General features: G+C 44.1%; 1 protein-coding gene across 1 annotated transcript in view; it reads right to left on the bottom strand.

Moving 5' to 3' along the window:
- The window catches only part of LOC126333297 (extracellular matrix organizing protein FRAS1-like), a 393,058-nt gene that overhangs the window by 286,948 nt on the left and 78,223 nt on the right, over nt 1-27,887 (bottom strand). The window contains exon 2 of the mRNA XM_049996769.1: nt 508-581. Within this exon, the coding sequence (XP_049852726.1) occupies nt 508-581 (74 nt within the window). The remainder of the gene's footprint in view (nt 1-507; nt 582-27,887) is intronic.

Below are 27,887 nucleotides of genomic sequence, written 5' to 3'. Positions count from 1 at the left end.
GAGTAAGGCGTGCCAGGGTAATCCGTGCAGTTGTGTGAACCGCTGTAGCAAGATAGCTTAGTATCTGACGCACCTGCCTGCTACGCTGGAGACCCGGGTTCCATTCCCGACCTTGGTACAGATTTTTCACTCTCTATTTCAGTCTACATATATAAAATCATATCTGTATGAGACCAGTAAAGTCCCTGAAATTCTGTCATTTTGTATATCTACAGGTACATTTGACACAAACAAACGTCAGGATGGGCAGCCTGGGGCTTGAACACAGATCTTTTCTAATAATAAAACCAGTCCGCTCGAAAATGACACTAGAGTTAGGAAGTGTTCCACCCACGACCTATAAACGTACAATTTACGTTTACCCGAAGTTCATATTTCATTTGTCACTTATGAACTGAAATTACTTTGACAACGGACTTGGACGTAAGGAATATGCAAACTGTGACGATTTGGAGTACTACAGTGCCAATGCAAGTGCAATGGGCGTTGGTCAAAGCAGCCTCTTACCCGCGAGGTGAAGAGAGACCATCCATAATACAGCGAAGCACCCAGCCGCGCGTCGAATCATCATCGCTGTGCACCTGCAGCATAAAACACAGTGAATCAGTGAGAATTACAGCAAAAACGAATAAGAGCGTCTTATAATTTACACTCGGCGTCCAGATGAATGCCGTGTTCCTTGCCTTCAAATGGCTCTGAGCACTATGGGACTTAACATCTGAGGTCATCAATCCCCTAGAACTTAGAACTACTTAAACCTAACTAACCTAAGGACATCACACACATCCATACCCGAGGCAGGATTCGAACCTGCGACCGTAGCGGTTGCGCGGCTCCAGACTGTAGCGCCTAGAACCGCTCGGCCACGCCGGCCGGCTCCTTGCCTTCCTCAAGGCATTCGATACAATTACGCCCTGTCGCTTAGAGAACAAAATACGAGTATGCAGATTCTCGGATCAGATCTGTGATTGAATTCTGGACTACTTTGCATAAGGGTCCCAACACCTCGTTCTTAAAGCAGCAGAATCGACAGATGTGAAGGTAATTTCTGGAGTACCCCAAGAGAGTGTTACAGGGCAGCTAAAGTTAACAGTCTGCATCAGCGATCTAGTGGATAACCTTTGGAGGCTGTTGTCATTGTGAAGGCTGCAACGCCATAAGGCTGTAGCGAAACGCGAGAGGCCTGTAGTGAATCGACGATTGGTGCAGGGAGTGGCAGCTGACCCTGAGCGTCAATAAATGTGACGAACTGCGCGTACAAAGGTGAGGAGATCCGCTTCTGTTCTATTACACTGTTGGCGACACATCACAGGAAACAGTAGCTCACGTAAAATACCGAGGAGTAACAACACAAAGGTGACAAAAGTCACGGGATACCTCCTAATATCATGTCGGACCTCCTACTGCCAGCCGTAGTGCAACTACTTCAGGTGGCATGGACTCAACAAGTCGTTGCAAAGTACCCTGCAGGCGTATAGCCGTCCACAATTGCGAAAGTGTTACCGATGCAAGAGTTAGTGCACGAACTGACCTCTCCATTATGTCACATAACTGTGTGATAGGATTTGCGACGGGCGATCTGGGTGGCTAAATTATTCGCTCGAATTGTTCAGAATGTTCTTCAAACCAATCGTGAACAACTGTGGCCCAGAGGTATGGCCCATTGTTACTCATAAAAATTCCATTGTTGTTTAGGAAAATTAAGTCCATGAATGGCAGCAAATGCTCTCTGAAAGGTTGAGTTGGACTAGAGAACCCAGCCCATTCTAGGAAAATACAATCCACACCATTATGGAGCCGTCACCAAAATGCATAGTGTTTTGTTGACAAATTGGATCCATAGCTTCATGAGGTCTACGCCACACTCGTACCCTACCATCTGAAATCTGCACTCATCTGACTACCGCGGTTTTCCAGTCGTCTAGCGTTAAACCGAATAATCGTGAGACCAGGAGAGGCGGTGCAGGCAATGTCGTCCTGTTAGCAAAGACACTCGTGACGGTCGTCTGCTCCAATAGCTCCCATAGCCATTAATGCTAAATTTCGCAGCACTGCCCTGTGCCCGTTAATGCTAAATTTAGCAGGACTGCCCAAACGTATACTGTTGTCGTACGTCTCATTCATTTTTCGGTTATTTCGTACAGTGTTGCTTACTTGTCAGTACTGACAACTCTAAGCAAAAGTCGCTGTTCTCGGTCGATAAGTGAAAGCCGTCGACCACTGCGTTGTACCTGGTGAGAGGTAATGACTGAAATGTGGTATTCTCTGCACTCTCTTGACACTGTGATTCTCGGAATATTGAATTCCCCAATGATTTCCGAAACAGTGTCCTATGCGTGTTCTTCCAACTATCATTCCGCAATCAAAGTTCGTTAATTGCCGCCATGCAGCCGTAATCACGTCGAAGACCATTTCACATGAATCACCTGAGTACGTGTTCGCCAGCATTATGAATAAGGCCAAGCGCACAGGCATCGATTTTTATCGTACGTAAAAATATTGTACGATTAAGTTCTTTTAGAGGAACAAAGGAGAGCATAGGAACTTCTTTGTTCCACTAAAAGAATTTGATCGTACGATATAAATCGATGCGTGTGCGCTAGGCCTAAATGTCGGTTTGGCGAATGACACGTGCTACCTAGTTAAACTTCTCAGTCTAGTCGATCAAAAAAGGATCTTCGAGTCGTTGCTTTTGGTGCGTTTTCTTCAAATAACTATCTATCGAATAGTGAAAGACTATCACCGGTAGACACCTGGCGGGGATAACTGATTATACCCTGTGTACCCGAAACGACTTCCATCTCTATATGTGAGTATCGCTATCCCATGACTTTTGTCACCTCATTGTACGCCGAGCGCCCTAAAGCGTAATAACCACATGAAACAAATACAAGATTCCGAGCTAGAGAAATGCCCGAAACAAACCCATATAGCGAGAGAACTCGACATTTCACGTTGTTGGGCAAATACGCAATCAATAGAGGCACTGTCCAAGATGTCAAATGGTTCAAATGGCTCTAAGCACTATGGGACTTAAAGCCGAGGTCATCAGTCCCCTAAACTTAGAACTACATAAACCTAACTAACCTAAGGACAGCACACACATCCATGCCCGAAGCAGGATTCGAACCTGCGACCGTAGCAGCCGTGTGGTTCCGGACTGAAGTGCCTAGAACCGCTCGGCCACAGCGTCCGGCTCCAAGATGTCATCCTCACCATTTCATGTTATGCGCTGAGTCGCAAGGCACATGCGCGCAGAGAGAGAGGACACTGCTACATCGACATATCGGCGAGCTATGCAGTTGTAAGGTGTCTCCCGACGTAATTTTCCATCAGGATGATGCCACACTCCACTATCATGGGGACGTTACCACATTCCTTCATGAGGCGTTTCGTTTTACCGGAAGGGAGTTCCTATTGCCTGGCCCCCTCGGTCATCCGATCTGAATCCTCTGGATTTCAGTTCATGGAAGTTCGGGTGGCCCTTGTTTTACAACTTTCTAAATGTGTAACTCCCACCCTTCTGTTTTGTTCCGATCACTGAAAAAAGTATGTGCATAATTTGAGCTCAATCGGACAACGACAAGACGACCCTCATCGACCATGAAGTTTCAAATTTTTGCTGTAGGAATTTTGTTACAGTTTCTCATTATCATCAATATTAAATAAAGCCTTATCGTTGGAAACACTTTAATAAACTTGTTTTAAAATTTTAGTCCTAATATATAATCATATGTAACATATATACAATAAATATCATTTAACATCAAGAAGTAGGTGATAGTAGTAACAACGAAAATTTCTCTGTTGTCATTCAGCAAACATTATCGGGAGTAAGAATCGTAGCAGCAACAAAAACTCGACATACACCTGTCAAATAAGAAGAAACAGCTAGTAGGTTGTGATTTCAGTGCAGATTTATTAAAAGGTTCTGACAAGAAGAATCAACTGGATTCATTCTTTTGCCCTTTCAATTTGATTTCAGTTGTTAATTTTCCAGCACATGTGGAGGGATATGGCAGGAACCTGATTGATAACATTTTTATAGACATTTCTCAGGCTGAAACCGTTAATGTGTAATCAATCGTTAACAGACTATCTGATCATATGCACAATTGATGGAAATAAACATTGAAACACGTTATGGCTCTGAGGCATGTTCCTACAATACCTTAGTCATGATACCTCGATGCAATGTCTTAAGAATAAGTTAAAGAGGTCGTACAGTATGAGGTATATTTGGAAAGAGATAGTAATGTGAAATACAATGTCTTCAACAGTAAGTTTGTGCCAACAATAGAGAACACCTTTCCATTAACGAAACGAGTTAACAGCGGATAACTAAAGTAATTAAAATGTAATGTAAGAGAAAAAGGCAAATTTATGCAAAGGCCAGATGAAGACAATAGCCAACGTGATTTCCAATTTAGAAATGATACTGAAATATTTTGAAGTCCGAAACATGCACATCAAGACATAATTTAATAACGCAGATAATAATATTAAAACTCTGTGGGACACTGTGTAACGGGAGTCAGTCAGCCAGTCAGTGCACAAAATATCACAATTAAATTGAACGCCAAAGTTGTTACTGACAATTCACAACTTACAAACAGTTTTAACAAGCGCTTTGTAAATGTTACAGAAAAAATAGGATTAATGACTCAACAGAAGAAACAAGAGAATGTATTAAAAATATTATTCCATTAAACTTCAGGCGACTAGAAGTAGTACGAACATTCTTCACTGCAACCAAAAAAATTATAAAAGTTATCGAGAACAAAATATTTTATAGTGTTGATTCAAACAGAATGCTTAAGATTTGTTCTATATATGTAATGTATGATTGGCACAAGAAATTTTCCCAGAGAGATTAAAATAGCCATTGTTAAATAGCTTTATAAGAAAAGTGAGAAGAAAAACTTAAATAATTATCGCCCACTTTCCTTAAAAACGTTTTGGAGTTGGCTTTACAAACAACGAGCTATAATCATATTTAATAAATGGACTGCAAAAATTTGTGCTGACTTGTCAATGTTGGAAGGAGAGAAAATTTTAGTGACTAGTAAGTAATAACTAAAGGAGTTCCAAAAAGTCCAGTTTTGGCCCTGCTGCTATTCACAAAGAAAAGTGAAGCACAACGAAAGGGGAGACGGAAACGAAATCAAATTTCACTGTTACGGGCGGTATGTAATATAAACTGAGTCGAAAGTTACGAAGGAAAAGGATTCTGATATCTCTGACAGTGAAATACACCCATATTCAGAAAAAACAGAACTCCTTGGATGATTAGAGATAGGACGTTCGTATTTACAGAACGTGTACGTTAGTATGTCCTGCAGAAATGATTACCGTTTCAGTCATCTAGGGTCAGGATGTGTCCTTTGTCTAGTAGGCAGAGAGTGCGCCATGGGCCTGATAGCTAGTTCCTTGCGTGATGGCATCGATGCGTATAAGGCGCGAATGGCGTCCTGTGGTGTAGACATCCATGCTGCATTCACCAGTTCCAAAGTTTATTTGTGATGGTCGACATTAGGTCACGGCGCTGCGCCCGTCGTTTCACCATATTCCACGCATTTTCGATTTGTGAGAAGTCTGCTTACGTGGCGGGCTGGAGTAAAAGGCTGACATCCCGTGACAGCACGAAGGCGAATGCTTGCACTGCAACGTGTGGTCGTACATTGTCTTGCGGAAGAATGCCGTCTGGGTTGTTGTGCAGGAAGGGTGTGATTCTGGTCGCAGGATGTCATTTACGTAGGCCACACTGGTCACAGTGCCCTACACACGCACGACTGAGATTTGTGATCGTACCCAATAGCTTCCTACACCAAAGGCATAAAGCGGGCTCTGTGTGTCTTAAGCCGTCGGCACACGGACCGTGCATCCGAACGTTGAGCGTGCCGAGTTTCTGACGTCATAGCGTGGAATAGCACGTTCAGGAGTCTTACCGAACGTGCAGAACAATATCTGGCATGTCAGATATTCTGAGCGTGCATCTCAGTGTTGACCAATGAGATGGCACAACGCCACCTACGTCACATGCACGCCGCCTCCCTTCAGTACAGAGTTGTGAGGCGCCATATTGGGATCCATTTCAAGTCTGTACATATATATGCTGTTTGTGAGCACCAGCAAATTGAGAATCACTGGAAAACCCGTTGTTAACTGTGTGATTCGTTCCAATAAAATAATGAGAAACATCATATTCGTGGCAAAAGAATTATTATAACTTGCCTGTTATGAGAGTAGGCTATTTGAAGGCAGCGACACACTGAAGATACATCAAAATCACATTGTTCTTGGTACAATTTGATATAATTAAATTTCAGTTAATAACATAATTATCTGTATTAACGTTTTTAGCAAGGCGTAATACATATGGTTACGTATACGGAATGTATTGTTGGTTTAGTCGCCGGCACGGCTCAGCGTGTTCGGTCAGAGGGCTGTGTGCACTCTGTAATAATAAAAAAAAAACTGAGTCAAGGATTCAACGATCAACTTGAATAGATGTCTTGTCACGTCCGCCCACACCACACGCAACGAACTATATCGAACAAAATAAAAAAAAAGAAAAAAAAGCGTGATGAGTTACGATCAACTTGAATAGATGTCTTGTCACGTCCGCCCAGACCACACGCAACGAACTATAACGAACAAAATGAAAAAAGAAAAAAAAAGCGTGATGAGTAGCGTCTGTGTGCACGGATGACATTTTGTTGGGGCTGGTTCGCGTCCTAAAACTTCCAATTTTTTTCTAACATTCACGTTTTTATTAGTTTCCGATACTTTATTAATAGTTTAATATAAGTATATGCATAATATTTGTTGTTATGTAAATATAAGTTCGCCTTTTTTGAGGGGCGACTTTGTTCGATTGGCTTAATCAACAGGACAGGTTGCGCTACTTGTATAAAGATATTTTGCTCCTTTTTCTTTTACGCTTCGTAATTCACTTGTTGCAAAGATTCTGCTACTGGCTAGGAACAGTGATCAAGTAAGACTGACCTTGGGACTTTACTAAAATATGGGAATGATGAAATGCTGGTAATGTTTTATGCAGAGAAGTATTCCAAATTTGTACCGCGCTGTTTGTAATGGAACTTTTATAAGCCTGTGTCCTTATTGATTGGACATGGTACTTTCATTTTCGTGGACGATGAAGGAAATGTGCGTTTTAATAGAGCTAACGTGGAAACTTTACGCGCGTCCGTGGAGTAAACAGTGTGACTTACGAGCTAGAAACATCCCTGAACGGCCGCTGGAGTGCGTTGCGATCGCGTATACCACGTTGGGGCCGACGTACCGTATGCACGAGTCGCATCGTTCCTGAGCGTTCAGCAGCACGTTGAATTTGGCACGCCCAACGTTAACGTTCGACAGCACGGTCAGTGTGCCGACGGCTTTACGTGAATGCAGTCACTATCATGCCGCTTCTCCTGTCTGCGGCGAACCAAAATCTAACCATCATTTACAAACAAACAGAACCTGTTCGTCAGAAAACACTACCAGATGCCATTCCTGTACCCGGTGACGTCGTCCGTACATCATTGCCATCTAATATGTTTCTACACAATCGTCAAAGGTAGACGGAGAAGTGGACGACGCGCACGTAACGCATGCCGTGTCAGCCCTGATAGTGTACGATGTGTTACATTGTTCCATTGTTGCACCAGGCCATCTCGTCCTGTTACGTGAACCATTCTGCACACACCCGTTACACTGGCGAAACACTTCGACCCACACGAGCACCAGTTTCCCAGATGGGTGCATCGCATTCTCTCATGCCATTAATGCGACCTCCTACAAACTCATTGATGTGACGGTACGGCTCGCGCTTACGTCTGCGAGACATCCTGCACGTCTGCTGAAGTCACACTGATCCATTACCTTCGGTTTATAGCGACGACGAGGGCCACATGCATATTTTACCGGTAGTGTTGCGCTGCGATATCGAAGTTGATCTTGAACCTGCAGCGCCGACTTGTTTCCAATGCTAATCATTTCTGCAGAACATACTAATGTATATGTCCTGTGAATATGAACGTCCTGTCTCTAGTTGTTGAAGGTGTTCTGTTGTTTTTTCTGAATATGCGTGTACATGTACCGGCTGTACCGCTACTGTTGTTACTAAGACCATAGGATACAACATTTAGAGGTGGTAGCATGGACCAAAAAAAGAAAATCAAATGTGTAGTAAACAAGAGCTTTAAAATGCATACCTGAGGAGCTATGGGGACTCGTTCATCTTCGCTAGTGTGAACCAAAACTCCGCTATTGAACAAGTACTCATAGCTCTTAAAATGTTCGTTGTAGAGCCCAATGTCCACTAAACATTTGTTCTTGTTTTGGTCCATACTAGTTGCCTACCCTACAATCTCAGCTACAACAGTACCGGTAGACGTATTGCACTGTCAGAGGTTTTAGAACGGTTTTCGCCTTTAACTTTCGACTCGTTCGTTTCCGGTAAAGGGAACCTTACCTCAAATTGACATATTTACCACTCTCTATCATCCTTGAAAATTTGTAACGTCATCTCGGAATCACCCTGTATAGATTTACAGATACCGGTGCTTATGACTTTGACACTCCGTAGCGTCGTTCGATTACATTTACGAAAACGGGTTCCTATGTAAAAATTGGTCTACTACGTCCCCTCTAGAAGTTCGTAGCATGAATCGTGAAACATCTGTATGTAAATGACTTGCCACTTAATATTCATCGAGAAGGATTGGTACTTTCTACATATAATATTATCCCATTAGAAAGAAGGCAACAGACGGAATTGTTATTGATATTTGTCAAAGAACTATTAAACTGTTCTCTGAAAAAGGAGTCTCCTTAAATTTTCGGAAAATACTGCCTATCCATTTCTGTACAATAAGCAGAGTCATACGAACAATTGATGTAACACATGAAAAGATTATGGTATAGAAGGTTAAATGCTCTAAATTTTTGCGTGTGCATATTGATGAAAAATTTAATTGGATGAAACATATTACTGAGTTGCTCAAATAACTAAGTTCAGCTACTTTCGTTCGTCGTATAATTGCTAGACTTGGCAATGAACGAATAACCCATTAAATTTATTCTGTATATTTCTACATCTACATTTACATCTACATACATACTCCGCAATCCACCATACGGTGCGTGGCGGAGGGTACCTCGAATCACAACTAGCATCTTCTCTCCCTGTTCCACTCCCAAACAGAACGAGGGAAAAATGATTGCCTATATGCCTCTGTACGAGCCCTAAATTCTCTTATCTTATCTTTGTGGTCTTTCCGCGAAATGTAAGTTGACGGCAGTAAAATTGTACGCAGTCAGCCTCAAATGCTGGTTCTCTAAATTTTCTCAGTAGCGATTCACGAAAAGAACGCCTCCTTTCCTCTAGACACTCCCACCCGAGTTCCTGAATCTTCACCGTAACACTCGCGTGATGATCAAACCTACCAGTAACAAATCTAGCAGACCGCCTCTGAATTGCTTCTATGTCCTCCCTCAATCCGACCTGATAGGGATCCCAAACGCTCGAGTAGTACTCAAGAATAGGACGTACTAGTGTTTTATAAGCGGTCTCCTTTACAGATGAACCACATATTCCCAAAATTCTACCAATGAACCGAAGACGACTATCCGCCTTCCCCACAACTGCCATTACATGCATGTCCCACTTCGTATCGCTCTGCAATGTTACACCCAAATATTTAATCGACGTGACTGCGTCAAGTGCTACACTACTAATGGAGTATTCAAACATTACGGGATTCTTTTCCGTATTTATGTGCATTAATTTACATTCATTTATATTTTGAGTTAGCTGCCATTCTTTACACCAATCACAAATCCTGTCCAAGTCATCTTGTATCCTCCTACAGTCACTCAACGACGACACCTTCCCGTACACCACAGCACCATCAGCAAACAGCCGCACATTGCTATCCACCGTATCCAAAAGATCATTTATGTAGATAGAAAACAACAGCGGACCTACCACACTTCCCTGGGCACTCCAGATGATACCCTCACCTCCGATGAACACTCACCATCGAGGACAACGTACTGGGTTCTATTACTTAAGAAGACTTCGAGCCACTCACATATTTGGGAACCAATCCCATATGCTCGTACCTTAGTTAGGAGTCTGCAGTGGGGCACCGAGTCACACGCTTTCCGGAAGTCAAGGAATATGGCATCCGTATGATACCCTTCATCCATGGTTCGCAAGATATATGTAAAAAGGGCGTGTTGCGTTTTGCAGGAGCGATGCTTTCTAAAGCCGTGCTGATGCATGGACAGCAACTTCTCTGTCTCAAGAAAATTCATTATATTCGAACTGAGAATATGTTCGAGAATCCTGCAACAAACCGATGTTGAGGATATTGGTCTGTAATTTTGAGGATCCGTCCTTCTACCCTTCTTATATACAGGCGTCACCCGCGCTTTTTCCAGTCGCTCGGGACTTTACGTTGGGCAAGAGATTCGCGATAAATGCAAGCTAAGTAAGGAGCCAATGCAGCAGAGTACTTGCTGTAACACCGAATTGGAATCCCATTAGGACCTGACGATTTATATATTTTCAACCCATTCAGCTGCTTCACAACTCCATGGATGTCTATCACTATGTCCTCCATACGGGAATCTGTACGAGACTCAAACGGCGGTATATTTGTACGATCCTCCTGCTTGAAAGATTTCTCAAATGCTTATTTCAGCTTTCGTTTTGCTGTCTTCCGTTGCCAGGCCAGACTGATCAGTGAGTGACTGTATGGAAGCCTTCGACCCGCTTACCGATTTTACGTAAGACCAGAATTTCCTTGGGTTTTCAGCAAGATCATTTTGCTAAGGTATGACGGTGGTAGTTGTTTTGTGCTTCGCGGATCGCTCTTTTTACAGCAGCACGAATCTCTACTAACGTTTGCCTGTCCTCATTCTCCCGATCTTTTTTGTACTGCGAGTGCAACTGTCTTTGCTTCCTGAGCATTCTCCGAATTGCGCTGTTATACCACATTGGGTCTTTTCCGTCCGTAAACCACTTTTTCGGCACATACTTGTCCAATGCGTGATTTACAATGTGTTTAAAATTTGCCCATAATTCTTCCACGTCCATCGTAGCGGAAGTAAGTGAAGTCGATTCATTTACTAAGTGGGACGCTAACAACTGCTTATCTGCTCTTTCTAGTAAGAATACTCTCCTAGCCTTCTTGACCGACTTTTTAACTTCCGTAACCATAGTCGTAATGACAACATCATGATCATTAATCACTGTATCAACACTGACACCGTCGATGTGGTCTGGTCTGTTCGTGGCTACCAGATCTAAAATATCTCCATTACGCGTTGGCTGTTGATTTAGCTGCTCAAGACAGTTTTCGGATAATGTGTTCAAAATTCACACGACGTCTTGTCTGTACCACCTGTAATGAATCCATAGACATTCCAGTCCATACTAGGTAGATGGAAGTCGCCTCCGACTAATATAGCATGATCCTGGTACTTCTGCGATACAGAGTGTAGACTCCCTTCGAAGGATTCTAAAACTGTCACGGTGGAACCTGGTGGCCGGTAATAACACCCCATAATTAACTTTATTTCCCGTAGCCCTGTTAAACGTGTCCAGATAACTTCGCAATCACACTCTACTTCGATCTCAGTAGACACAATATTTTTGTCAACTGCAATGAAGACACCACCTCCTACGGTGTCTAATCTGTCTTTCCGACACACATTCCAACCCTCACTAAATATTTTAGAATTTCCTGTCTCAGGGTTCAGCCAGGTCTCAGTCCCGAGAATAATTTGCGCGCCACGCCCTTACTGGAGGGCAGTAAATTCAGGAACTTTATTCCCAACACACTGAAAATTTACTGCTAATGTCTCTATAGCTGGAGTGTCTTTACACCGAGCGCGTCCTGACTCCCCTGCCTGCACGTCGACTGATGAGTGTTCATCAGGACACCTCGCACTACTGCCTAGCCTAAAAAAACCCATGTGCACGCCACAAGTATCTGCTACCCGAGTAGCCGCTTCCTTTGTATAGTTCACCCCTGACCTATCTAGGGGCGTCCGACAATTCCCCACCCAATAGCGCAAGTCTAGAAATCTGCAGCCAAGTCCGTCACAGAGTCGACGAAGCCTCTGGTTGAGACCCTTCAATCGGCTTCAAACCAAAGGACCCCGATCCACTCTGGGAACGATGCTACAAATAGAGAGCTCTGCTTGCACCCCGCGGGCGAGACCAGCGGTCTTCACCAAATCCGCCAGCCACCTGTACGAACTGAGTATCGCCTCAGAACCCAAGCGACAGGCATCATTGGTGCCGACGTGAGCAACTACTTGCGGACGACTGCACCCCGTACGCTCGATAGCCTGAGGCAAGGCCGCCCCCATTCTTATGGAATATTTTTCTGGGGTAACTCATCACTTAGACACTTAGGAAGAACTGACTGTATGCCTAATACGGGTAGGAAACCCGTTAGCATCCAAAGTATCTTCCAGTCGTTACGGAATGGATAAATGTAAGTACAGTATGGTTATTAAGGGAGTCTTATACCATTCTTCCTGCAAAATAATGGCAAGACAGATAACGATCACGAAGTTGGCTAGCGATCACGCACCCTTCTCTCCAAAATCAGGCAGCAAAGGCTCCGTAATATTGGGATCTGGTGACTGTGTCGGCCAGGGGAAATGCGACAATTCATCCTCGTACTCATGAAACCATTGTGTGAGTAGAGGCCCTATCGACTAGGAATAAGGCACCACCATTTGGGAAAAAAACATTGTTCCATGGGATGTACCTGCTCAGCCAAAATGGCCACATAACCCTTGGGGGTAATGAGACCCCGAAGAGTAAACATGGCGCCGGCAGCAGTGACCGAGCGGTTCTAGGCGCTAGTCTGGAACCGCGCAACCGCTACGGTCGTAGGTTCGAATGCTGCCTTGGGCATGGATGTGTGTGATGTCCTTAGGCTAGTTAGGTTTAAGTAGTTAAGTTCTAGGGGACTGATGACCTCAGATGTTAAGTCCCATAGTGCTCAGAGCCATTTGAACCATTTGAACTGGACCAACGAGGAGGGAGGTCACGTGCTCTTCTCGTAGGAAAGCAGATTCAGTGTGAGTAGTGATTCTGGACGTGCTCTCACATGGTGAGGGATGGGAACACGTAATGCGCCCAGGAACTTGTCCAACACGATCGGTCCAATCGCTATGGTGTAGGATGGCATACTCGTAGTGTTGCACTGGCGTAATGGCCTCCTGATCTTATAACACAGCACATTCACTGGTCAGCGTTATTTTGACACTGTACCCCTCCTTCATGTGCGTCTTTTTAGGATTGCATTCGGCCCTGGCTTCATTTTTATGTATGGCAGTTCGCGATCGCAACGTACAGCGCAGGTGGAGGAACTCTTGGAAAGAAAGGATATTTGGGGAATGGAAGGGCCTGCTCGTTCTCCTTTCTTAAACCGACTTCAATCGCATCGAGCACGTGTGGGATGCGTTGGGGAGACGTACTGCAGAGTTTCAAATAACTTCCGGGAATTCAGCCAGGTAACACTTTCAGCGACCGCCGATATTTCGGAGGGAGAGCACCCCGCCATTTTCAAGGGAAACTGCAGCGGACAGGCGACGTACATGCAAATTTGAAACCTCGGGTCTCGGACTGATGCAGAAAAGATAACACACACAGTGAACACTAGTGCCACCAATGATAACCAGAGTCAGAGCTATCGATAGTGAGACTTCTAACTCGCAGGGGAGGTAGCATTGACTCTGTGCCTCTGTTTTTTGACAAGGGAGAGAGCCGGGTTCCAAACAGATTTTTTTAAAAAAAACCTCCATCCCTGTTAACGACATTAGTCGCTAATTTAGTCTCAGCTGTCTCCTTAATAACACTATCCCAATAACTGGACGTGCATGCCAATATCTCGATTATATAACATGGGGTGACCAGTATCCAAGCAATGTTCGGCAATAGCAGACCTACTTGGCTGCTCTAATAGTGTATGCCGTTTAAGCTCAGTACATCGGTCCTCCATGGTCCTGATAGTTTGACCAATATATGCCATGTCGCAGCTACAAGGAATGCGATATACACCCGCCTTACGCAGACCAAGATCATCCTTAGCAGAACTCAAAAGCGCTCTAATTTTAGATGGAGGTCGGAAAACACATTTCACATCGTATTTCCGTAAAATACGACTTACCTTGTTAGAAATTCGATGTGAAGTGTATTTTACGACCTCCATCTAAAATTAGACCGCTGTTAAGTTCCGTTAAGGACGATCTGCGTAAGGCGGGTGTATACCGCATTCCTTGTAGCTGCGGCATGGCAGATATTGGTCAAACCATCAGGACCGTGGAGGACCGATGTACTGAGCATAAACGGCATACACGATTACAGCAGCCAAGTAGATCTGCTATTGCCGAACATTGCTTGGATACTGGTCACCCCATGTTATATAATAACACCGAGATATTGGCATACACGTCCAGCTATTGGAACAGTGTTATTAAGGAGGCAGTTGAGATTAAATTAGCGAGCAACCTCGTTAACAGGGATGGAGGTTCCTGTTTAAACTCTGTTTGGAATCCGGCTCTCTCCCTTGTCAAGAAACAGAGGCACAGAGTCCATGCTACCTCCCCTGCGAGTTAGAAGTCTCACTATCCATAGCTCTGACTCTGGTTATCATTGGTGGCACTAGTGTTCAGTGTGTGTTCTTTCCTGCATCATTCCGAGAACCGAGGTTTTAAATTTGCATGTACGTCGCCTGTCCGTTGCAGTTTGCCTTGAAAATGGCGGGGTGTTCTCCCGCCGAAATATTGGCGGTCGATGAAAGTGTTACCTGGCTGAATTCCCGGAAGTTATTTGAAAATTGCATACGCAAGGAGAAACTCAGGTCTCGTACTGCAGAGTGTTTACACGCACCATCGACCATCCAGCAGTTGTCATCCCTGCTGGTGGAGGAATGGAACTCCGTAGCACAACAAGTCGTTACCAGCCTTGTGGCCAGCATGAGAGCACATTGCAGAGCACGTTTTGCCAACCGTGGTGATCACAAACCCTGTTAAGAAACATGTCCCGCCTTTTGTAATGTCTAAGGTACCATTATGAACAGCGGTGACTTCAATGTAATTATTGTCTTTGAGTGAAAGTGTCATTTCTGTTCGTCTCAGTGCGTATCTCTTTCAATTATCTTCTGTGTAACACGGTAGCTACACTACTGGCCATTAAAATTGCTACACCACGAAGATGACGTGCTACAGACGCGAAATTTAACCGACAAGAAGAAGATGCTGTGATATGCAAATGATTAGCTTTTCAGACCATTCACACATGGTTGGCGCCGGCAACACCTACAACGTGCCGACAAGAGGAAAGTTTCCAACTGATTTCTCATACACAAACAGCAGTTGACCGGTGTTGCGTACCATCACGTTTTCGACTTTGATAAAGGTCGGATTGTAGCCTATCGCGATTGTGGTTTATCGTATTGCAACATTGGTGCTCGCGTTGATCGAGATCGAATGACTGTTAGCAGAATATGGAGTCGGTGGGTTCAGGAGGGTAATACGGAACGCCGTGCTGGATCCCAACGGCCTCATATCTCCAGCAGTCGAGATGACAGGCATCTTACCCGCATAGCTGTAACTTATCGTGCAGCCACGTCTCGATCCCTGAGTCAACAGATGGGGACGTTTGCAAAACAGCTATCTGCACGAACCCTTGACGTTGCATCACAGACAGGAGCGCCTGTGATGGTGTACTCAACGACGAACCTGGGTGCACCAATGGAAAAACATCTTTCGGATGAATCCACGTTCTGTTTACAGCATCATGATGGTCGCATCCGTGTTTGGCAACATCGCGATGAACGCACATTGGAAGCGTGTATTCGTCATCGCCAGACTAGCGTATGACCCGGCGTGATGGTATGAGGTGCCATTGGTTACACGTCTCGGTAACCTCTTGTTCGCATTGACGGCACTTTGAACAGTGGACGTTAAATTTCAGATGTGTTACGACCCGTGGCTCTACCCTTCATTCGATCCCTTCGAAACACTACATTTCAGCAGGATAATGCACTACCGCATGTTGCAGGTCCTGCACGGGCCTTTCTGGATACAGAAAATGCCCGACTGCTGCCCTGACCAGCACATTTTCCAGATCTCTCACCAATTGAAAACGTCTGGTCAGTGGTGGCCGAGCAACTGGTTCGTCACAATACGCCAGTCGCTACTCTTGATGATCTGTAGTATCGTGTTGTAGCTGCATGGGCAGCTGTACGGGTACACGCCATCCAAGCTCTGTTTGAAAATGCCCAGTCGTATCAAGGCCGTTATTACGGCCAGAGGTGGTTGTTCTGGGTACTGATTTCTGAGGATCTATGCACCAAAACTTCGGGAAAATGCAATCACATGTCAGTTGTAGTATAATATATTTGTTCAATGAATACCCGTTTATCATCTGCGTTTCTTCTTGGTGTAGCAATTTTAATGGCCAGTAGTGTATCATTTCTATGCCAGCTCCAAGTTTCATCGAGCTACCGTCCTCGTCCGTCATGACTCGTCACGCGAAAGTTACTTCCGTCATTCAGTTTTTCACGTTGGTGTACTTCTTGAACGGCGGTGGGGACTGCTTTTGGAAGGCGCATGCAAAGAATGCTTCCAGTGTTACCAGTGAAGAACGTTACAGCCCTTTGCGCCATTCACTACCGAAGCTTATGCTATAAATATACTAGTGTACATGTGTGTGAAGGATGGCCCAACACTTCACTGGGTCCACAAAGGGCAAGTACGTGATAAATATCGCCTCTGTCCGTGGTGAACGTCCCTGCTTCCTTGTCATCCGGCACACTCACATTTGTTGCATGATAAACGTGACGTTGCCCAGCGACACGTGAGAGGAAAGCGTGAAGCACAGAAGTTACCTCATACGTGCCCAACGTTTGCAATGCTGGAGATATTCCACAGCCACATGTCATATACAAGGCCGAATTAGAACTGATTTCCTGTTTCTGAATGTAATGAATGTTTCATTTTTACGGTAACAAAGAGCTGTTGGAACGAATAATAGTGGTTCAATGTTAAATCGGATCTCACGTGCCCACAGCTATAAAGGAACAACTTCGATGACTGATATAAGGTAAAGGGTCGTCCGTCGTAGCACCTTGCTCATTAACTTGAGAAGAGTAGTAAAGCAGTCATCCATGTATAGATAACACGAGCATCGAAAACTACATAATTCGTCTCCGTCTGTTCATCAGATAAATAAATACTGTTGTGCAAGAGTTTTAGGCTTTCAGATCTGTCAGAATGAAAAGCGACGTGCGTTAATTGTGGTCTAATTACATGCTTGCTGACGTCGCTAACCTATATTCAACACAGCTTGAGTTACAACAGACAAAACAGGGGAGAGCTAACATCGCTCGCGTACGCGTACGGGAGAGAAAGTTAAGTGCCATCAAAGATCACGGAAAAGGAAGGATGATAAAGGTTTAACGTTTCATTGATTACGAAGCCATAACACACGGAGTTTAAGGTTGAATTGGAGAAGAATGGGAAAGAAATCGGCTGGGTTCCTTCCAATGAAGCTACCCCAGCGTTCACACTAAATGGTTCAGGGAAATCAAGGGAATACGTAACTTGTCATGACTCCTCACGGATGTGAACTAAACACCGACGTTGACTCAGATTTACGCAATAGTTCCTAAACATCGGCAGCCGATAATAGTCGAACCTAGAGCGTCGATGTGTTGCTATAGAGGTCGAATATTTAAATTCCTTCAATGTAGCTTCGTCTGGGTTGTACCAATGACTTGGTTTCTGGTCTCTAATGTATCTTTTTCAATGTCTATGAGGACATGTGGCTTGTAGTTGAAGAAGTGTGATGATGATCTCTCCATTGGCAAAAGATTCCAGAATAGTCCCCCATTCGGATGTCCGGGAGGGGACTGCCAAGGGTGAGGTTACCATGAGAAAAAGATTGAATAATCAACGAAAGGATAATGTTCTACGAGTCGGGGCGTGGAATGTCAGAAGCTTGAACGTGGTAGGGAAACTAGAAAATCTGAAAAGGGAAATGCAAAGGCTCAAGCTAGATATAGTAGGGGTCAGTGAAGTGAAGTGAAGTGGAAGGAAGAAAAGGATTTCTGGTCAGACGAGTACCGGGTAATATCAACAGCAGCAGAAAATGGTATAACAGCTGTAGGATTCGTTATGAATAGGAAGGTAGGGCAGAGGGTATGTTACTGTGAACAGTTCAGTGACCGGGTTGTTCTAATCAGAATCGACAGCAGACCAACACCGACAACGATAGTTCAGGTATACATGCCGACGTCGCAAGCTGAAGATGAACAGATAGAGAAAGTGTTTGAGGATATTGAAAGGGTAATGCAGTATGTAAAGGGGGACGATAATCTAATAGTCATGGGCGATTGGAATGCAGTTGTAGGGGAAGGAGTAGAAGAAAAGGTTACAGGAGAATATGGGCTTGCGACAAGGAATGAAAGAGGAGAAAGACTATTTGAGTTCTGCAACAAGTTTCAGCTAGTAATAGCGAATACTCTGTTCAAGAATCACAAGAGGAGGAGGTATACTTGGAAAAGGCCGGGAGATACGGGAAGATTTCAATTAGATTACATCATGGTCAGACAGAGATTGCGAAATCAGATACTGCATTGTAAGGCGTACCCAGGAGAAGATATAGACTCAGATCACAATATAGTAGTGATGAAGAGTAGGCTGAAGTTCAAGACATTAGTCAGGAAGAATCAATACGCAAAGAAGTGGGATACGGAAGTTTAAGGAATGACGAGATACGTTTGAAGTTCCTCTAACGCTATAGATACAGCAATAAGGAATAGCGCAGTAGGCAGCACAATTGAAGAGGAATGGGCATCTCTAAAAAGGGCCATCACAGAAGTTGGGAAGGAAAACATAGGTACAAAGAAGGTAGCTGCGAAGAAACCATGGGTAACAGAGGAAATACTTCAGTTGATTGATGAAAGGAGGAAGTACAAACATGTTCCGCGGAAAATCAGGATTACAGAAATACAGGTCGCTGAGAAATGAAATAAATAGGAAGTGCAGGGAAGCTAAGACGAAATGGCTGCAGGAAAAATGTGAAGACATCGAAAAAGATATGATTGTCGGAAGGACAGACTCAGCATAAAGGAAAGTCAAAACAACCTTTGGAGACATTAAAAGCAACGGTGGTAACATTAAGAGTGCAACGGGAATTCCACTGTTAAATGCTGAGGAGAGAGCAGATAGGTGGAAAGAATACATTGAAAGCCTCTATGAGGGTGAAGATTTGTCTGATGTGATAGAAGAAGAAACAGGAGTCGATTTAGAAGAGATAGGAGATCCAGTATTAGAATCGGAATTTAAAAGAGCTTTGGAGGACTTACGGTTAAATAAGGCAGAAGGGATAGGTAACATTCCATCAGAATTTCTAAAATCATTAGGGGAAGTGGCAACAAAACGACTATTCACGTTGGTGTGTAGAATATGAGTCTGGCGACATACCATCTGACTTTCGGAAAAGCATCATCCACACAATTCCGAAGACGGCAAGAGCTGACAAGTGCGAGAATTATCGAACAATCAGCTTAACAGCTCATGCATCGAAGCTGCTTACAAGAACAATATACAGAAGAATGGAAAAGAAAATTGAGAATGCGCTAGGTGACGATCAGTTTGGCTTTAGGAAAAGTAAAGACACGAGAGAGGCAATTCTGACGTTACGGCTAATAATGGAAGCAAGGCTAAAGAAAAATCAAGACACGTTCATAGGATTTGTCGACCTGGAAAAAGCGTTCGACAATATAAAATAGTGCAAGCTGTTCGAGATTCTGAAAAAGTAGGGGTAAGCTATAGGGAGAGACGGGTCATATACAATATGCACAACAACCAAGAGGGAATAATAAGAGTGGACGATCAAGAACGAAGTGCTCATATTAAGAAGAGTGTAAGACAAGGCTGTAGCCTTTCGCCCCTACTCTTCAATCTGTACATCGAGGAAGCAATGATGGAAATAAAAGAAAGGTTCAGGAGTGGAATTAAAATACAAGGTGAAAGGATATCAATGATACGATTCGCTGATGACATTGCTATCCTGAGTGAATGTGAAGAAGAATTAAATGATCTGCTGAACGGAATAAACAGTCTAATGAGTACACAGTATGGTTTGAGAGTAAATCGGAGAAAGACGAAGGTAATGAGAAGTAGTAGAAATGAGAACAGCGAGAAACTTAACATCAGGATTGATGGTCACGAAGTCAGTGAAGTTAAGGAATTCTGCTACCTAGGCAGTAAAATAACCAATGACGGACGGAGCAAGGAGGACATCAAAAGCAGACTCGGTATGGCAAAAAAGGCATTTCTGGCCAAGAGAAGTCTACTAATATCAAACACCGGCCTTAATTTGAGGAAGAAATTTCTGAGGTTGTGCGTCTGGAGTACAGCATTGTATGGTAGTGAAACATGGACTGTGGGAAAACCGGAACAGAAGAGAATCAAAGCATTTGAGATGTAGTGCTATAGACGAATGTTGAAAATTAGGTGGACTGATAAGGTAAGGAATGAGGAGATTCTATGCAGAATCGGAGAGGAAAGGAATATGTGGAAAACACTGATAAGGAGAAGGGACAGGATGATATGACATCTGCTAAGACATGAGGGGATGACTTCCATGGTACTTGATGGAGCTGTAGAGGGCAAAAACTGTAGAGGAAGACAGAGATTGGAACACATCAAGCAAATAATTGAGGACGTATGTTGCAAGTGCTGCTCTGAGATGAAGAGCTTAGCACAGGAAAGGAATTCGTGGCGGGCCGCATCAAACCAGTCAGCAGACTGATGAAAAAAAAAAACTGAATTAGTGATAGGTCCGTATCTGTTCCAGTTGGCAAATTGCTTTTACCTGTTTTATTAACACTGTCTGTTCCATAAACTACATTTGTTTTCATTATTTTCCTGTAATACAGTACGAACGTGATGTCTGCCCCTGATTACAAAATCTTATCACGAGAAACTATGCTAGATGTGGTGATCAGGTTCGTTACAAATGGTAGGTGTGGTTTTTCTTCTTTTTCAAATAGTAACTGCACTTATGAAATTTGTACTGATACTCTTGTCCATGTGCTCTGAAAGCATCTGATTTCTTTTCTCGCTCTCTTCTTACAGCTAGTGTACAAGGGCGTCTATGCAGGAGAAAGCGCAATCCCGTAATCATTATTTAGCATACAACACACAAATGTGAGAAACGTAAACCTCTGCTACGCGTTTCAAAACTCAATCTCCACCATCTGGCTATCGACGTTTAATCCTTGAAAAGCAAGTACCTTAAAAGCACGAAGTACTCGTAAATAGAAAAACATAATCAAAATATACAGACAGGCTTCTTACTTTAAAATAGGCAACACTTGATTCTCTGGTGAATGGTCGGTGACGTAGAGAAGCGGAGCAGAGTATCAGGTGTTGTCGAGTTTAAAGTAAGACGTGGACTTTGTATATTTTTATCATAATTTTACATTTACGACTACTTCGTGCTTTTTAGGTGCGTGTTCGTCAAATGATTGAACGTAGATGGCCAGGTGATGGGAACGTGCCTCCGCAAACGCGTAGTTGTGGATCACATTCCTCGCTTTCGTGTGTTGTATGCTAAATAAAGATACCCGTTACCTTCAAAATCGCTGCTGCAATCCTTTAGATGGATAATTCTAGAAAGTGCATTGTGCTTTACCGTTTCATGAAGCATTGTCACCTTCAGCGATAGTTCCGAAGTGCCTATGGTAGAGATCGGCCAGATGTGAAGAGCATCAAACGACGGCGTGAACAGTTTAAAGAAACTGGCACTGTTGGTGACCAGGCAAGAAACAGTAGCTTACAGTGGGTAAAGACACTCTTGATACCATGCGTACTTCGTTTCAACAGTATGCAGAAATCGACTCGTTGTGTTCCCAGAGGAGGAGGCATGCCTCAGAAGATTTTACTAAAACGGCTGTGGTCACATGGAAACAAAGTGTTACTCCTGCAAACTTTGCAGTAAGATTATACAACCAGACATGCCGAATTTCCTAGGAACAGGCTGGAAAGAATCAATGCAAACTACTTTAATAAAGTTTATTTCTTCGATGAAGCGATGTTTCACATCTCTAGAATAGAAAAAGCCATTATGTCCGGATCTAGGGTCAGACATCCGTCATGTAGAGGTATAGCTGATAAGAGGCAGACCAAAAGTGAATTTGTGGTGTGCCTTAATACAGAATATCACTTGCACCAGTTAACAAGTTACTCTGTTTTGGTGTAAAGTTCAATGTTAAGAACACAGTTCATCTGAGACTTTAGCTGTTCGTTTGCCCTAGACGCTGTTGACCGCCGTAGCTGGGGCAGAGTGCTTGCAGCCTCGACACTATATTGACGTCAGTACGATAGCGCTGCAGTGCTGAGGAAAAGGCGTGGTCTTTACTAGCGCCTCCCACACGTCACGTTGCTGGCATTGGCTTGGCATTGGGATCTCTGGACGATACCACAACAATCTTTCATAACGATGATGCACTGCCGAACTGGGAGCTATCTGATCGCCAGTTTTTAGATGTCACCTTTCTGGACAGTTGGATCGTTAGTCACCACGTTCATCTGACATAGCCCCTCTTGACTTTTTTGTGTGGTTACGTTAAGGAAAGGATTTAGCGTTCAGTTCATGGGTTCCTGATGCGCAGACTCTTACGGCACAAATACGAGATGCTGTTGAGGCGGTGATAGAAGAGATATTGGCAGAGACAGTGCGAGAAACTGAGAACCTCTCAGACATTCTACGGGCACGAGACGCAGCACATCTGAAAGTGCATCCATGAAAGAACTTCATGAGTTAAACTATCACTTGCACTGGACGTCCACGTGTCGTTTTAAAACGTAGCGGTCGGAGATTCCTCCACTGTGTAATCCAGGGCAGGCAGCGATCTGTGGTACATCAGACGACAGAGCACAGTGCTGGTGCAGGCACATGTGACCGGAGCACACCGATCAAAGGCCATTGTTGAACCTGGAGCTCAACGTCACACAACCTTTAAGCGTTTCTGTGTTGATCCATTGACATCGTCAGTTAGGATTCCAGTGGGCACAACATCACTGAATTTTCACCGTGCATCAATAGAAACGTGTCGTCAGTCGAATGAATCGAATTTCTTGTTACACCAGGTCGACGGATAGGTCCTTACAAGCGTATCGAATGGCTGCACGGAACATGCGCCACACCACAGATGCAGTCTGGTGAGAGCAGATTGTGCTACAGGGTACTCTGAGTTGGGTTTCTATGGGACCTATGGTAGTACCAGTAATTTGCGGGAATTTACTGACCTGTGAGTAGGCATTTGGTGCCACATATTTCTGGAAACCTATTAACTCGTAGAATCCCTGCCAAGAAGAATCGCTGCTGTACTGTGTTTGAAAAGTGGACCAACGCGCTATTAAACAGGTGGTCATAATGTCTTGGCTCAGTGGTGTAGTTGCACTGGGTAACCAGAGGTGAAGGTCTTGCCTTCCGTTGACTAAGATTCTATGTTCTGTCTGTGCCGCAGTTATGTGAAGGGAAATGCGCTGCTCAGAGTCCTACCTAAGGGCCGCCTTAATGAGTCGAATTCAGGGAAGGCGGAAGCAGCTAGCTGCAGGTAGAATGGCAGAGAGTGCGTGCGGGCTCGTAGCTGCTTCCACGTTACGGGAGTTAGCGTAAGGGACGGCAGCCGTGGCCGAGTGGTTCTAGGCGCTTCAGTTCGGAACTGCGCGACTGCTACGGTCGCAGGTTCGAATCCTAGCGGTTCTAGGCGCTTCAGTCCGGAACCGCGCGACTGCTACAGTCGCAGGTTCGAATCCTGCCTCGGGCACGGATGTGTGTGATGTCCTTAGGTTAGTTAGCTTCAAGTAGTTCTAAGTTCTAGGGGACGGATGACCTCAGATGTTAAGTCCCATAGTGCTCAGAGCCATTTCGAACCAAGTTAGCGTAAGGGCTTTGGGGGAGGGGGGGGGGGGGGCAGTTGCCAAGCGACCAGCAGTGGCCTGCTGGTTATAACACAGCCCGCAATATCTTCGCAGATGCTGGCCGAAGTAGTTTACGGCTTTCTGGCCTTATGGCATGACGTGCCGGTGGCATCAAAATTTTCACAGTCGGAAGAATAATTGTTTTGGAATCTGCAGGTATCTGTGAGCCGGATGGCCAACGGCCGAGAGAAGCGAATCCGCTAACATAGTAAAGTGCTCTCCTCTGAATCTGAGGTAATCTCTCTCTGCTCGATGCCTGGTAGTCTGTAGCGATCCTGCCAGTGCATTATTATTTTTTTATTTCTTTTATTTATTTATTTATTTATTTATTTTTTGAAGTTGTGTTCCCACACCAAATGATTTCTCGCGCGCGCTAAAAATTAGCGCCATGATTGGCAATCCTCCCCTTGAACCATGGACCTTGCCGTTGGTGGGGAGGCTTACGTAGTAAAGTAGTAAAGGAGTTTTGCTATTTGGGGAGCAAAATAACTGATGATGGTCGAAGTAGAGAGGATATAAAACGTAGACTGGCAATGGCAAGGAAAGCGTTTCTGAAGAAGAGAAATTTGTTAACATCGAGTATAGATTTAAGTGTCAGGAAGTCATTTCTGAAAGTATTTGTATGGAGTGTATCCATGTATGGAAGTGAAACATGGACGATAAATAGTTTGGACAAGAAGAGAATAGAAGCTTTCGAAATGTGGTGCTACAGAAGAATGCTGAAGATTAGATGGGTAGATCACATAACTAATGAGGAAGTGTTGAATAGGATTGAGGAGAAGAGAAGTTTGTGGCACAACTTGACGAGAAGAAGGGATCGGTTGGTAGGACATGTTCTGAGGCATCAAGGGATCACCAATTTAGTATTGGAGGGCAGCATGGAGGGTAAAAATCGTAGAGGGAGACCAAGAGACGACTACACTACGCAGATTCAGAAGGATGTAGGTTGCAATGGGTGCTGGGAGATGAAGAGGCTTGCACAGGATAGAGTAGCATGGAGAGCTGCATCAAACCAGTCTCAGGACTGAAGGCCACGACAACAACAACAACGATTTGGCAATCAGACTGTGACGTGAAAGACGTACTGGTGCCGTTAGTAACTTTTGGTGGCAAGCCCTTCTTTTGGGACCAAGAGATGAGGCGCAGTGGTTAGCAAGCTGGACTCGCATCCGGAGGATGCCATCCTGATTTAGGTTTTCCCTGATCTCCCTAGATCGCTCTAGGCAAACACCAGGATGGTTCCCCGTCCTTCCCTAATCCGAGCTTGCGCTCCGTCTCTAATAACCTCGATGTAGACGGGACGTTAAACATTAATCTCTCTGTTATTTACGATTGGGCCATTTGTACCACCTATTTTAATACTCGCAAAACCTCTCACAAAAACCTATAGGACATTTCCCGTTGAAACAGAATCATGAAATTTGGTAATAAGCGAGTTTTTGCGGTGCAACCAAAGGAAAAAAAATCTGAAAAGTGTACATTCGCATAATACAAAAAATTTTCTTAATCATGTATTGTTCGACTGTTGTCTGTCCGTTCGTCTGTTAGGACCCCTATTTCCTAGGGACGGGTAGATATATCAAAATATATGTCTCATACTAAGGTCTACTGTCCCTTGACGATGTCACATATTTTGATACTCGCAAACTTACAAGTGAAAAGCTGTAGGGTACTTCCCACTGACCTGGAATAATGAAATATGTCAGGGAGCAAGGTTTCACAGTAGAAATAAACGAAAAAAATTTAAAGTTTGTCAATGTATAAATATCTCACACGGCAAAAAAAATTCTCATTTGTTATCCAACTGTCTGTCTGTCTGTCTTAGATACAGGGAAACGTATCAAGTTCGAGTTTATGTCATATACTAAGGTCTACTCTCCCTTGGCGGCGTTTCAAATTTAAGTTTAAAAGTCAATAAACTCATAAGATACGGCCATTTAGGTCACATATTTTGATGCTATAAAACTCACTCATCAAAAAGCAGAAGGTACTTCCTGTAGACATAGAATCTTGATATTTGCCAAGAAACAAAATCAGAGAATTGTTAATCTGTAAATATATCACGCGAACTACATATTTTCTTGTCTTTTCCGAAAGTTTTGGAACTCCTGGTGGCGATATTTTGCCAGTGTCGTTATCGATAACAGGCAAAAGTCCTCGAGATTCTCGATTCACGGGACGGATGAACTGTCTGCATTCATTCGATGCGCGAGTCCTGTTCGCACGTGTCCAGATTTTTGCAAAGAGACTGTGTGATGTGATTTGCGCTACAGCTGCAGCCGAGAACTGCCGGCGGAGAGCGCTGAGGTCGTATACCACGACGTGGAGCACGTTCCCTGAAAAGTAGCAGGCAGTTCCAGAGCGTGCGGAAACCACGACAGACACCACGTCTGACGTGCTTCGTCATGAGAAACACGTGGCGTGTGACGACGGCTTAAGCGACAGTGCAGCGTCGAATGCCTTCCGGATCATCGTCATTCGTGTTGCACTTACATGCAGTAATGTAAAGAACGTCATTGAATAAAACAAAAATAAATTGACTAAATATAAATATCTAGATTTTAATCCATACTACCGCTGTGACATTGGCATTCATAAGATCATTACATGTGGCCTTACAGCGCCGTAGGACTTACTCCTCTCTTACATGTTTGACAGTGTTTCAGTACACCACAGGCACATCTCGGAGGCTCCACAGTACCACATTTCGATGGTAGACAATGAAAACCTCGTAACTCCATATTTTACATTTTTTTAACGAGAAGCAAGAAACGGTCCCTTACAAAACAATGTACAGTGATACAAATAAAGTTCCTACATGTGTAACTACGAGGGTAATCTCAAAAGTAAGGTCTGTTATTTTTTTTTATAAGTACAGAACTCTGTTTGTGTGGCAGTTGATCACATTGTTGTGAAGAGTGCTTCACGCGCTTTGTGTGTAAACATGCGCACGCCGCGTTGAGGCGCTCAGTCTTGGTTTGGCAGCTGTTGGGAATGGAGCTCCCGTTGGATGTTACCGCCAAGTGCGAATTCGGTTTCTGAACGCAAAGGGCACTACGCCGATTGAAATCCATCACCAATTGACGGAAGTCAATGGTCAGTCGTGCATGGATGTCAATATGTTCGTAAGTGGTGTAGAGTGTTTGCAGCTGGTCGGACCGAAATTCACGACGAACAAAGGCGCGGGAGACGATCAGTTTCTGAGGAGACAGTGTTGAAGATTGGGCAACGCATGCGTGAAGATCGGTGGATCACCCTGGATGATCTCTGCACGTTGGCTCCTGAGGTTTCGCGAAGCACCGCTCACAGAATTTTAACGGAAACATTGAACTACCGGAATGTGTGCGCAAGATGGGTGCCACGCATGCTGACTGAGGACCACATGCGGCAACGAGTTGATGCTTCCCGCGCATTTCTTCACCTCCTTGCAGCCGAATAGGACAACTTTCTGAACTCAATTGTCACGGGTGACGAAACCTGAGCATACCACTTTACACCTGAGACCAAGCAACAACCACACCAGTGGCGGCATCCTTCTTCGCCAAAGTCGCGGAGCTGGCGGCGAGCTGGTATGACATGGGCATGCAAAAACTGCCACGACGTCTACAAAAATGCATCGACAGCAATGGTGATTATGTCGAAAAATAGCTAGATGTTCAAGCTGTAAACTGATGTAAACCATTGTAGAAATAAACAGGTCTATGTACTTATAAAAAAAATAGGAGACCTTACTTTTGGGATTAGAAGCCTAACTGACCAATTAGAGAAATCTTTGCACTGTCAAATCTTTCTTTGTTAATAGAATTACTGGTTACTGACATTATGAGATTTTCACAGGCAGGCGG

Source organism: Schistocerca gregaria, chromosome 1 (genome assembly GCF_023897955.1).
Source record: "Schistocerca gregaria isolate iqSchGreg1 chromosome 1, iqSchGreg1.2, whole genome shotgun sequence".
Classification (NCBI taxonomy): Eukaryota; Metazoa; Arthropoda; class Insecta; order Orthoptera; family Acrididae; genus Schistocerca; species Schistocerca gregaria.
Note: the sequence above shows the minus strand (reverse complement) of the source record. Positions and strands in the feature narration are given on the sequence as shown.